Here is a 12,831-nt window from a genome sequence, read left to right on the forward strand (position 1 = left end):
GGAGGTTGTGATCCTGAAGCTGCCCGGCCGGGCCCCGCCCCTCCCCCGGTGCTGTAAAAGAGCCCGGCCCTGGGCGCCCTCCCATAAGTTTCCTCGCGTGTAAAACAACGCGCCAGCAAGAAAAGCCAAGTAGAGGGCCTCGGTGCAAGTACTTTATAAGAACATAAGAGAAGCCATGTTGAATCAGGCCAACGGCCCATCCAGTCCAACACTCTGTGTCACACAGTGGCAAAAAATTTTATATATACACACACACTGTGGCTAATAGCCACTGATGGACCTGTGCTCCATATTTTTATCTAAACCCCTCTTGAAGGTGGCTATACTTGTGGCCGCCACCACCTCCTATAAGAACATAAGAGAAGCCATGTTGGATCAGGCCAATACATCAGAAATATTTTCAGCCCGCGGAGACGTGCCCTCCTAAACTTCAGAGAGGCGGCCATTGGAAGCCAAAGAGACCGGCGGAAGCGCATTCACAACAGAGAATCCACCTTTCTCACTTCATTGAGTTTTTTGAGTTTCTCAATCCAACGCAACCTCTCCTGTAGGCACGTCCCCTCGGGAGCGCCTCCTGAGATATTATGGGCACTTTCACACATGCTAAAGAATGCGGTTTCGATCCGCTTCAGCGCCCATTTGCCAACTGGATGTTGCCATTTCGCACAGTAAAACCCACTGAAAGTGGATTGAAAGTGCATTAGTGAGTGTGTGTGAAAGCGCCCATAGATCTTCCCGCGGGGCCCAGTCGATTCACCTCGATTCAGTTCGGATTTACTCTCGAGGAGACACAGCGAGGGGGGGAGCTATACATTAGATCAGCAACTCCCCAGTTATACAAACTTCACCCCCCAAAAAAAACTATACACCACAATTCCGCCATCCACACACAGTGAACTCCCCGTTCCATGGAGTTAACAAAACGCCCCGATCCTGAAAACAGAGCCTGTGAGTTTTGTAGAGTTTTACTTGCAAGAAAGCGCCTAGCATTTGCAGCCACGGGAGCTGTCTTTCGAAGAAGGGCTCTTGAACGAGCATCCTATGAAGAAATCTATCCCTGTCAGAAAACAGGACTCCTCCTAGACGCACAAACCCACCCCCTTGGCCTATCGACTCACGAGGAAGTCTCATTGAATTAAAAGGGATTTACTCGCTCGCCATAACGCTCGTACCCGCAGCCTTGGACAGCGGAGTTCGCCACCCCCAGGTCTACCCATCTCGCCTTTAGAAAAAGAAAGCTAGATAGAGAAAGCCCTGGGATAATTTAACAACCCCCCCCTCCCATGTTTGTTAAATAAGGTCTCTCTAAGGTCTCTGGGCCTGGCGAAACTATCAGATCTCATCTTCCAGAGGAAAGGGGGGGGGGGGTAGAGAGAGAATACAGAGAGAGTCAGAAGCAGCTGCAGAACGCCCAAAATGAGTTATTGTAATTACATTTAATTAGTTTAATTAGTTAATTATTTTGCTTACAGCTGTACAAGAGATTGCAAACATTTGTTAATATCACATTCCCTCTAACAGTATGGGGGCTAACCGAAGATGCGCTTTCCCTAAATCAAGGATTTGGGGGTGGGGCGGTTAGGAGGAGGAGAGGAGATTCTTAATTTTTTTTTTTTTTTTTTAAATGGAGAATGCGGGAGTCTCAAAGCCCTTTCATCGCTACTGTTATTATTCGGTTCGCAGGCGCAAGTTTTCTCCGTTCCCTGATCGTAAAGGAGAGAAAACTTTTTTTTTTTTTTTTTACCAAAACCGAGCACCGATGGGGGGGGGGGGAGCGGAGGTTTGCTCGGGAGTAAAACCTGGCTTGCAACCCTACTCCCCTTCCCCATAAGTCACACCGCGACATCTTCTGTTCACCTCCACCAAGGGGAATAGGGTCCCGATCCGTGCTCCCTCTAAGCCGCGGAGTCTTGTGAGCAGAAACTCTACTTTGTGAGCGGCTGGCATGAAAGCTACAGGATGCATTCGCGCGCTCTGGGGCCATTTCTCCCGAGCGAAGACAAAAATGGGTGGGCTGGAGGCTAAAAAAAAAGCTTAGAGGGAACGCTGGTCTCGATCTCCCTCCCTCCCCCCCCCAAAAAAAAATTCCAAGACTGCTTTTTTCTTTAATTTGCTAAGAATATTGACCTTCGCTTGTTTTTCAACCGTTTGCCTTTTTTTAAAAAAAAAAAGGACGCCTGGGCTGGAGTTCGGGAAACGAAAGCGGAGGGAGGTGGTTAAACCGGAGGATACGGCCTGATCCTCCCCCTCCTTTCTACCCTTGTGCTCCCCCGGCCGTGTCGAAGATCCATCCCCCCGCCCCCCATCTGATGCACGAGGACGCGAGGGCCGATTCTCCAATCTAACCGTCTGCGGAGAGATTCTCGCCCCGAGCTACAATCCTACATTAAAAAAAAAAAAAAAATACTTGGGAGTTAATCCCTTCGCTGTCAATCGAAGACTTACTTCCCTGTAAAGGCTCGGGTCTTATGGAGCACGTGTGAGTGTCGTTTTAGAGGCACCTGAAGTTTAGGGTTTTAACTACAGGCCTTTGCAATGGGGCTCGGTTCCCAGCATATAGATAACGCACAGCATCGGGCAGTGTGAATAGAACTTGATTTTTTTTTTTTTTTATGGTTTTCCTTTAAAACAGGGGTGGCCAAACTGCGGCTCGGGAGTCACGTGTGGCTCTTTCGCACTATTGCGGGGCTCTCAAAGCCTCCCCCCTCCATCAGCCGGCTCGGAGAAAGCATTTGTCCCTTTAAATCACTGCTCGGAGAATGCACTTCAAGTTGCTTTCTTGCCACCTCTCCCTCCCTCCCTCCCCCATCCGTTTCCCCTCCTTCTCTCCCTCCCGCATCCGACGTTCGTGGGTGGCGGCTCCCAGATATCTGACGTTTATTCTCTGTGGTTCTAGCATGCAGCACGTTTGGCCACCCCTGTTTCTGTTCCCACCACCTGCCCTAGCTCTCCTTACTTCTAAATAGCTGGTTCCTGTGCATACAGAAGGTGGGAACAAAGTTCCCTATCCCAAAACAGAAAGGCTACTTTCGAATAAGCATTGTGACCAGAATGGACCCCACACACACACACACACACACCCCACCCCAGTGCAAACATTTGACCCAAAGGTACCTGGGAAAATAATAATAACAATAATAATAACAGAAAATCAGTTTCGTACCTTTTTTGATGACGGATTGATCCAGCAGGTTCATGCCGCTGTTATTTGCGTCTTCCACCGACTAGGGATAAAAATAAAAATAATAATAATAACAAACAAGAGAATCGGAATTCAAATAGGCTGGCTATTAAGGTCGGAGAATCCACGCCTCTCTAGAGCTTCGACCCGGGGACCGAGGGAGGGGGGGGGGGTGTTGCTCTCCTGTTATTTCCATTTATATTAATTCGCTGGGGGGAAAGGGGAAGGTTCTTCTCATTAATCGACACGGCAATGAAGCTCTCCCAAATTGGAGGATCTAATGGAAAGAGGTGCGGGAACATCTGGGCGATTCTCGGGTGTGTGATTGAACAACAAAACGAAAACAGGGACTGCAGACGAATAGACCAGCTTTTTGTTTTATATTTCAAGGCTGAATATATATATATATATATGTTTTCCTTGGGGGGACTTCGGGACGGGGAGGGTTGGGAGACAAAGAAGAGCTTTACTCTGAAGCCGGCCTCCGGATCGGGGCCTTTTCTCCCGAGGAAGCGTTTGGAAACGCGCACCCTCGAGACGAAATACTGCCCAACCAAGCAGAGAAAGCGACCCCGGGAGAGCAAGGAATTTGTTCGTCGCAGGATTTTGGCTTGAGCCCCCCCCCCCCCCTCCCCGGAAAAGAAATTCGCCCGCGCCCTCCAGCACTTTACAGAAGGCGGTGACCACAGACGCCTTCGCAAGATTCTCCGTGCAGATTTACTCCCGAGTAGACCGGTTCGCTCTCTCTCCTTGAACTCGCCTTGCTTGGCACCCCCTCCGGCTCTACCGCCTGTCACTTACACGGGAGTATGCCCAATTGACTAACGGAGACGCCAATTGCACCGGCTTCGACTGAGCCAGTCAATTGCTTCGGGAAAGGCGGGGGGGGGGCGGGGGATGGAAAGTGCTTGCTTTTCGGTTTCCTTTGCGCGTTTACTCGCAAGCAAGGCCCGCGCCCTCCTGTCCCGACGGTTGCCAACTGCCCTGGAGGACAACGTTTTCCCACTTTAACAGAGCGGTGACTTGTGGAAAGGGGGCGTTTGAAGGTTTTCTTGCCAGGCAGGTAGATAGGATCACTTGGCAAATAACATCCTATTAACTCTCCCCCCAAATTAAAGGGATAGGCTATTTTCCCCTCCAAACCCATTGGCAGCCCTATCGGCCCCCAAAATTCAAGGGGCAAGTCGCCTACAAACGAATTCCCTGCAGCTAGACAACAGGGTTTCCAGGGAACCTCCGATTCGCTAGCTTTCTGCTGGAGGAGGAAAAGAACAGCATTCCCCCCATCTGACGTCAGAAATGGATTGAAACGGCGTGGCGAAGAAGACGATGAAGATGATAATATTGGATTTATATCCCACCTTCGACTCCGAATTTCAGAGTGGCTCACAATCTCCTTTCCCTTCCTCCCCTCACAACAGACACCCTGTGAGGTGGGTGGGGCTGGAGAGGGCTCTCCCAACAGCTGCCCTTTCAAGGACAACCTCTGCCAGAGCTCTGGCTGACCCAAGGCCATTCCAGCAGGTGCAAGTGGAGGAGGGGGGAATCAAACTCGGCTCTCCCAGAAAAGAGTCTGCGCACTTAACCAAAACACCAATAGATTGGTTTCCTCTGATGCTATGAATGCATTCACGCTGCATTAAATAACATGTGTTGCAACTGGTTTTTTTGCTGTTCTTACACAGTAAGAATCCAGTTGCAATAATTCTTTTGCGCTTTCCCGTTTTCTGCGCCGAGTGGGCCAAAGTTCCAGGAGGCTGGCCACGAGGGAGACGGGGGCTGCGATCACACACCTACAAAGACGCACTTTCCGACTGGATTTTACTGTGACCAGTTTCGCACTAGAGCGTTAATCCTGGTTGCATCCTGGTTTCCCCAGACGGACTTTCTACACTAAAGCCATCGAATCATAGAGTCGTTTTTTTCTGATTCGAATCAAGAAAGTCAGTTTGGGGACAGGGTTAAACCAGGATGAAAGCTCTGGTGCGAAATGGTGAACTGGCAAAAAAAAAAAATCCGGTTGGGAATTGCATCGAAAGTGCCTCGTTGAGTGTGTGTGATCGCAGTGCAACACTTCCAAGGAAAGCATCCTTGGGAAACGTTGGTTTTCCAGCTATAATCGCAAGGCCTACCTAGCGGTAGCAAGGAATAGAAACATCACAATCTTGAAAGGAGGGGAGGGCTTGGGTGGGGGAAGGGAGAGAGCCCCGGTTTATAAATCCGCAATCGGCTTCAGGATGCTTTTACCCTTTTGTAGAACCATGGCTCCGAACGCATTCCTTCCAAGATCCTGAGTTCTCGTTGACAACCAAATCCCTCCGAGACGGCCAACTTTCCAAAACAATACCACAATCCCTGATTCCCCTCGTCTGATGAAGTGTGCTTAGAGAGCACACGAAAGCTGACGTTCTCAATAAAACTTGGTTGGTCTTAAAGGTGCCAATTGACTCCTGCTTTTTTTCCAAAACAGGGAACCCCAACGCGTTTGGGGGCGACTTCTTACAACGAATTCGCGACTGGGGATTAAGTCTGGAGGCTGCGGTCACGCTCCCGCGACGCTCCGCTTTCAATCCGCTTCCACTACACTTCCCAACCGGATTTTTTTTTTTTTTTACCGTGGGCGAACGGGCAAGATCCAGTTGGAAAGTGCGTTGGAAGTGGATTGAAAGGAGATGACTTTTTTGCGCATGCGAGGGCAGCCCAGCTTTCTTCGCTTAACGGCTTCGGACCTGAAAGCGATTTCAGCGACTGCCCTATGGAATTCACTGCCACAGGAGGTGGTGGCGGCTACAAGCATAGCCAGCTTTAAGAGGGGATTGGATAAAAATATGGAGCAGAGGTCCATCAGTGGCTATTAGCCACAGTGTGTGTGTGTATGCATGCATGTCTCTCTCTGTGTGTATATATATATATGCACACACACATATATTGGCTACTGTGTGACACAGAGTGTTGGACTGGATGGGCCATTGGCCTGATCCAACAGGGCTTCTCTTATGTTCTTATGTGACACAGAGTGTTGGACTGGAAGGGCCATGGGCCTGATCCAACATCGCTTCTCTTATGTTCTTATGTGATACAGAGTGTTGGATTGGAAGGGCCATGGGCCTGATCCAACCTGGCTTCTCTTATGTTCTTATGTGACACAGAGTGTTGGACTGGAAGGGCCATGGGCCTGATCCAACAGGGCTTCTCTTATGTTCTTATGTGACACAGAGTGTTGGACTGGAGGGGCCATGGGCCTGATCCAGCATGGCTTCTCTTATGTTCTTATATGACACGGAGTGTTGGACTGGATGGGCCACTGGCCTGATCCAACATGGCTTCTCTTATGTTCTTAAGTTCTTATGTAGATCTTTGTTGCTGAAATTGTCTCCTGACCGATTTCGCGCGAGACTTTTAATCCGGCTTTAACTCTGTCCCCAAACTAACATTCACCCCCCACTGCTGTTACAATCCAGTTAACTATACTAAACAAACAAACACAGACCCCAATTTGGGGCTCTTTTAATCTGCTGAAAACATTCCCTTGACTCTACATACCGACTCACTGCCCACTTTCTCTATATCTAAAGATAGCTTGCCATTCCCATTTTCTCGGATGAAGTCTGTTTAAGAGCATACGAAAGCTTACATCCTGAATAAAACTTAGTTGGTCTTCAAGGTGAGCACTTGCCTAGTGCGTTGTTCCATAGAATCATAGAGTTGGTTTCCCTGATACTCTGATTCTAGTGCAGAATGTCAGTTTGGGGAGAGCGTTAAACCAGGATTAAAGCTTTAATGTGAAATTGGCAGGTATTGGGGAGCCCACGGAATTCAAGGGCCAAACCCATTTCCATCAGCAAATAAATATAGATTTCTCTGGGAGGAGGATCCGCAGTAAAGGAACTGAAATCCAGCTCCGTTTGCCGGAAGACAGGGCTTGCCGGTCACACAACGCTTCGACTGCCCTACTCATGTGAAAAGCTATCAGCGAATCCAAGGCAAACGGTCTCAAAAGGGATTCCAGGGAGAAGAGTTAGACCGGAATCCAGTGGAACCTGAGAGAGCCACCAGATTTCCAGGAGAACACCTTTCCAAAACTGATGGGAGTTTTGGCTCTGGGAAGATTCTCCGCTGAAACGCCAGACCCCCAATTTGTGATTCTTTTAATCTGCTAGAAAAACGTTTCCGTGACTCTGCTTACTAACTCGCTGCCCGCTTTCTTTATATTTAGGACCGCTTGCCACTCCATCCTATTGTCTGATGAAGTGTGCTTCTAGCGCACGAAAGCTGACATCCTGAATAAAACTTGGCTGGTCTTAAAGGTGCCATTTGACTCCTGCTTTGTTCTGCTGCTTCAAACCAACGCGGCGGCCCACCTGGCTCGATCTTGTTCGGTCTTGTTAAGCGCTTCGAATGGAGCAGTTCCAATGCTACCTTTTTAAGATACCCGGGAGGGTTACTTTCAGGTAAAGCGTGGAGAAGCTGGCGGGATAAGGCCCTTGTAATGTATACGGTGGGCCAGGAAAGGAAAAAAGGAAAGGTCCCCTGTGCAAGCACCAGTCGTTTCCGACTCTGGGGTGACTTGACTTTCGCAACGTTTACACAGCAGACTTTTTACGGGGTGGTTTGCCATTGCCTTCCCCGGTCATCTACACTTTCCCCCCAGCAAGCTGGGGACTCATTTGACCGACCTCGGAAGGATGGAAGGCTGAGTCAACCTCGAGCCGGCTACCTGAAAACCCAGCTTCCGCCGGGGATCGAACTCAGGTCGTGAGCAGCGCTTAAGGACTGCAGTACTGCAGCGTCAACACCCTGCACCAGGGGGGCACATACGATGGGCCAGAGGAAGGGATAAATACCCAACATCGCTCGTGTGAGTGTGCTGCAGATCTTTCCACAAGGATGTTATCCCACCACACCCTTTAACCACTATAACAGCCTCACAATCCCAGGTTTTTAAAAGCCCGAAGCGTGGCTCTGAAGGTCCATCTAGCCCGGCGTCCCATACCTTCTGGGAAACCCACAAGGAGAAAACGAAGATGAAAAACCAAATTGGTGCAGGGGGGAAATCCTCAGGAATTTCACTATTGTCCAAGACTCGGTTTGCCTCTGCACCAATTCGGTTGCTCTTCCTTTGGCTTTGGCGCGGTCCCCTTTTTTTCCAAGCTCACAAAGAGGCAGGGAACCTTGTAGGAAGAGGCCTAGCGGGACTTCTCCAGAATGGGACTGCGCGATCACACCCACTCAATCATGCACTTTCAATCCTCTTCCGATGCACTTTTCAAGGGGATTTTCCTGGGCGAACTGACAAAATCCGGTTGGAAAGTGGATCGAAAGAGCCCTATTGAGTGGGCGTTATCGCAGTCAGATACTCCGGCTCTGATTGATCTATTTGGATTGGTTCAGACCAACCCGCCTGCCCAACTGGGTCTATCTTGTTTGGTCCATTTTGCTCCTGCGAATCTATCCCTTGTCAGAGAACTCCCCTTTTCAGGGGTAAAGGAACTTCGGATCCGCTCTGGCCAACCTTCCTTCTCCCAATAACGGGATCCGGGGTCCTTCCACGGATCCTGCCGTGGGTGACGCCGGTCCGGGAACGTCGGGAGGGTGCCCGGGGTACCTCTGCCTGAGTCCCCGGTCGCTCCTCCCTCCGCCACCGCGGCGGCGGCGCTGTGGTAGTTAATGAGAAGCGCCTTGTCTGATTCTCGATCTAATTACGGCCGCCTGCTGGGTTTTTGCACAGGATATTCGCGCAGCAGGCTGGCGGTTAATAGTCACAGAGAGGATCGTAAAGATTTAATTAGGGCTGCGTGCGGAAACCGGGGAGAGAGAGAGGCGAAACGCGCGGAGACGCACCCACAGCCGCGCACACACACAACGCAGACTTTTAATTACTCGACTCCTTTAGTTACAAGTGAAACCGGGGGTTGGCTTTCAGACCAGCAGCCGGAATGCTGGGGTGGGACCTAACTTCTCCTAGGAAGAGGAAGAGGAGGAGAAGACTGCAGATTTATACCCCGCCCTTCTCTCTGAATCAGAGTCTCGGAACGGCTCACAATCGCCTATATCAGGGGTGGCCAAACTGCGGCTGGGGAGCCACTAATGGCTCTTTCACACTTATTGTGTGGCTCTTGAAGCCCCCACTGTCCCAATGGTCAGCTGGAAGAAGGCATGTCTCTCTTTAAATCACATCTCCAAGCCAAGCCAACTGGCAGCTTGGAGAATGCATTTAAAGTTAAAGTTGCTTTCTTTTCACCTCTCTCCTTCCTTCCTTCCTTCCTTCCTTCCTTCCTTCCTTCCTTCCTTCCTTCCTTCCTTCCTTCCTTCCTTCCTTCCTTCCTTCCTTCCTTCCTTCCGGCTCTGAAACATTTGGCAATTATTCTGTGTGGCTCTTTGGCCACCCCTGGACCATATCTACCCCCCCTCACGGGCACACACAACAGACACCCTGTGAGGTGGATGGGGCTGAGAGAGCTCTGACAGAAGTTGCCGTTTCAAGGACAACTCTGACCCGCAGCCATTCCAGCAGCTGCAAGCGGAGGTGTGGGGAATCCAACCCGGTCCTCCCAGATAAGAGTCCATTCGCTTAACCACTACACCAAACTGGCTCATGGGGAGGGGAAGGGTGCCTGAATACCTGGGGTTGGGGAGGGTTTTGGATTTCCCCAGCAATAAATGACCCCCCCCCCCTTTCCAGAGGTTTCAACACAAACACACACCCTTTCTAATTGACATGTCGGTTGCAAGGAACGGGGGGGGAGGGAGGGGGGGCGAGAACAGAACCCACGCTTCGACCCTAGGCTCGATTCACTCGGGAGGGGTTTCCCACGGATTGCAGCGAGGCGGAGGGGCAGCGGGTGCTCTCTCACCGCACTACACGATGCTTTTTGCAGCTGGGTTTTCGCTGTGTAAAGAATAGCAAAGACCCAGCTGCGAAACGCATGGCTTAGCGCCGTGTGAATGCACCCCTAACGTCTCCACGACCTTCGGTTCCCCTGGAATTTCCCCCCGGGGGTCTCTCCGAGGCGGTCTCGCACTCTTTAAAAGGTGTTTCTCGCGAAGGACGTCCCGCTGAGTTCAGCGGGCTGACTTGAGGGCAGCGTTCCCTCTAAGCTGAGTTGGTGTGAGCTATCTCAGAGGGGGTTTTTTTAAAGGTGCCGGCTCACCCATTTTTTGTCTCCGCTCCGGGAAAAAAGGGTGCCAGAGCATTGATGCCATAGCTCAGGATTTGAATGCCTGTCTCTCGCGAAGTAGGATTTTTGCTCACGGGACTCCATAGCTTCCGATGGGATATTGTTTGCGAGTAAACGGGTTTCGGTTGCAGCGCGTTGGGAAAGGGGTCCGGATTGCCTTCAGGAACGCGACTCCCCCATGCCTTCCCCCTTCCCCGGGTCGTCTTATCAGAGTCTCCCTGGTGCAAATCTAATCCACAGACAGGTTCGGCCGACATAAAGGTAAAGGTAGTCCCCTGTGCAAGCACCAGTCGTTTTCGACATATCACGACGTTTTCACTGCAGACTTTTTTACGGGTAGTTTGCCATCGCCTTCCCCAGTCCTCGACACTTTCTCCCCACCACCACCACCCCCAGCGAGCTGGGGACTCCTTTGACCGACCTCGGAAGGATGGAAGGCTGAGTCAACCTCGAGCCGGCAACCTGAAAACCCAGCTTCCGCCGGGATCGTACCCGGGTAGTAGTGAGCGGAGAGTTCAGACCGCAGCGCTGCAAGCTTTCCCGCTCTGCGACATAACGCTTCGCTTTAGGGACTGCGATCGCACGTGCTAAAACAATGCAGCTTCAATCCCTTTGCGATGCGCTTTCCGACTGGAATTTTGGCAGGTCACACAGTAGTAAAATCCGTTGGGAAGTGCGTTGGAAATGGATTGAAAAAGTGCATTATTTAGCAGGTGTAATCGCAGCCTATGAATCCGATGTCTTGCGAATGCCTGGTTTACCTGGTTTGACTCTGTCCCCGAACTGACTTTCTACACTAAAACCATAGAGTCATAAAGTTGCTTCCTCTGATTCTCTGATTCTAGTGTAGAAAGTCAGTTTGGGGCCAGAGTGAAACCAGGATTAAAGCTCTCCTGCGAAATTGATCTCAGTTTAAAGGGATCAGGCGTAGGACCAATAAGAGCGAGGGCACCAATATCAGCGGCACAGAGGTTGGCCTATTTCAAAACCGCTTCGTCGATCCGGCAGTGAAGTGAGCGAGGGCCTTCAGTTTAAAAACCGACCCCTTCTCTTCCACCGGCTACCTTTCGTTCCATCGCTATCCAACACATTCGTTTCGTTGCTATCTTTGCGGGCGCCTCTGACGACGTCGCGGCTGTCCAATCGCTTCTCTCTTGAGAAAAGCTTTTGCTATTTTGGGGTGGGGGGATGGGGAGAAATCCATCCCCACCAAGAACCAGCGTTTCCTAACTTTCGTCTGTTTCCTCCTGGCGTGTTTGAGGGATTCAGCGCAGACGCGAGTCTATCTTGGTTTCTCCCCCCCGCGCCCCAAGTGAGATTTGAGAAGGGTGCGTTTGACGTCTTAACCCCAACTCCCAATTTCGCACTAGATTTTTAATCCTGGTTTAGCCCTGTCCCCAAACTATTATTCTACACTAAAACCATGGAATCATAGAGATGGTGTCTCTGATTCTCTGATTCTAGCGTAAAATGTCAGTTTGGGACAGAGTTAAACCAGGATTGGTGTGAAATTGGTCCAGTTGAGAGAACACGAGTTTGCAGCGCCTGCACCGTTTACACGAAAACCGCCGTCCGGATAGGATAACTCGGGAGTAATCGGTTGTGAGACTGCCTTATCTCACTCCCCCAACCAGAGTCCCCTCTAAACTGAGTGAGGGTGTGCGAGCTCACCGATTTTAAGCCTCCGTGGCGCAGAGTGTTAAAGCTGCAGTACTGCAGTCCTAAACTCTGCTCACGACCTGAGTTCGATCCCCGGCGGAAGCTGGGTTTTCAAGTAGCCGGCTCGAGGTTGACTCAGCCTTCCATCCTTCCGAGGTCGGTCAAATGAGTCCCCAGCTTGCTGGGGGGAAAGTGTAGAGGACTGGGGAAGGCTATGGCAAACCGCCCCGTAAAAAGTCTACCGTGAAAACATTGTGACAGCAACGTCACCACAGAGTCGGAAACGACTGGCGCTTGCACAGGGGACCTTTCCCGTCCCACCCTTTTTTGTCTTCGCTCAGGGATGCCCCCAAAGCACACTAATTTGTGCAGCAGCTCACAACTTTAAGGCCAGTAGCTCACCAAGTAGAATTTTTGCTCACAAGACTTTTCAACTTAGAGGGAACATCGCCCCCCAACCCCCCCCCCCCCCCAGTATTTACGCCCTGGTTCTAAAGGCTCGTAAAGCCCCGTGGCGCAGAGTGGTAAAGCTGCAGTACTGCAGTCGGAGCCCTCTGCTCACGACCTGAGTTCGATCCCAGCGGAAGCTGGTTCAGGTAGCCGGCTCGAGGTTGACTCAGCCTTCCATCCTTCCGAGGTCGGTCAAATGAGTCCCAGCTTGCTGGGGGCGGGGGGGGGGGAAGTGTAGGTCAGGGGTGGCCAACGGTAGCTCTCTAGATGTTTTTGCCTACAACTCTCATCACCCCCAGCCATTGGCCATGCTGGCTGGGGCTGATGGGAGTTGAAGGCAAAAAACTTCTGGAGAGCTACCGT

The 12,831-nt window shown here is 51.0% G+C and overlaps 1 protein-coding gene across 3 annotated transcripts in view; it reads right to left on the minus strand.

Annotated features, from left to right (window-relative positions):
* The window catches only part of TFAP2B (transcription factor AP-2 beta), a 97,170-nt gene that overhangs the window by 74,220 nt on the left and 10,119 nt on the right, over positions 1 to 12,831 (minus strand). For all 3 annotated transcript variants that reach the window (XM_060263690.1, XM_060263648.1, XM_060263761.1), the window contains exon 3: positions 3,164 to 3,224. In XM_060263690.1, coding sequence (XP_060119673.1) covers positions 3,164 to 3,224 — 61 coding nt within the window. The remainder of the gene's footprint in view (positions 1 to 3,163; positions 3,225 to 12,831) is intronic.

Source organism: Heteronotia binoei, chromosome 1 (genome assembly GCF_032191835.1).
Source record: "Heteronotia binoei isolate CCM8104 ecotype False Entrance Well chromosome 1, APGP_CSIRO_Hbin_v1, whole genome shotgun sequence".
NCBI classification, from domain to species: domain Eukaryota; kingdom Metazoa; phylum Chordata; class Lepidosauria; order Squamata; family Gekkonidae; genus Heteronotia; species Heteronotia binoei.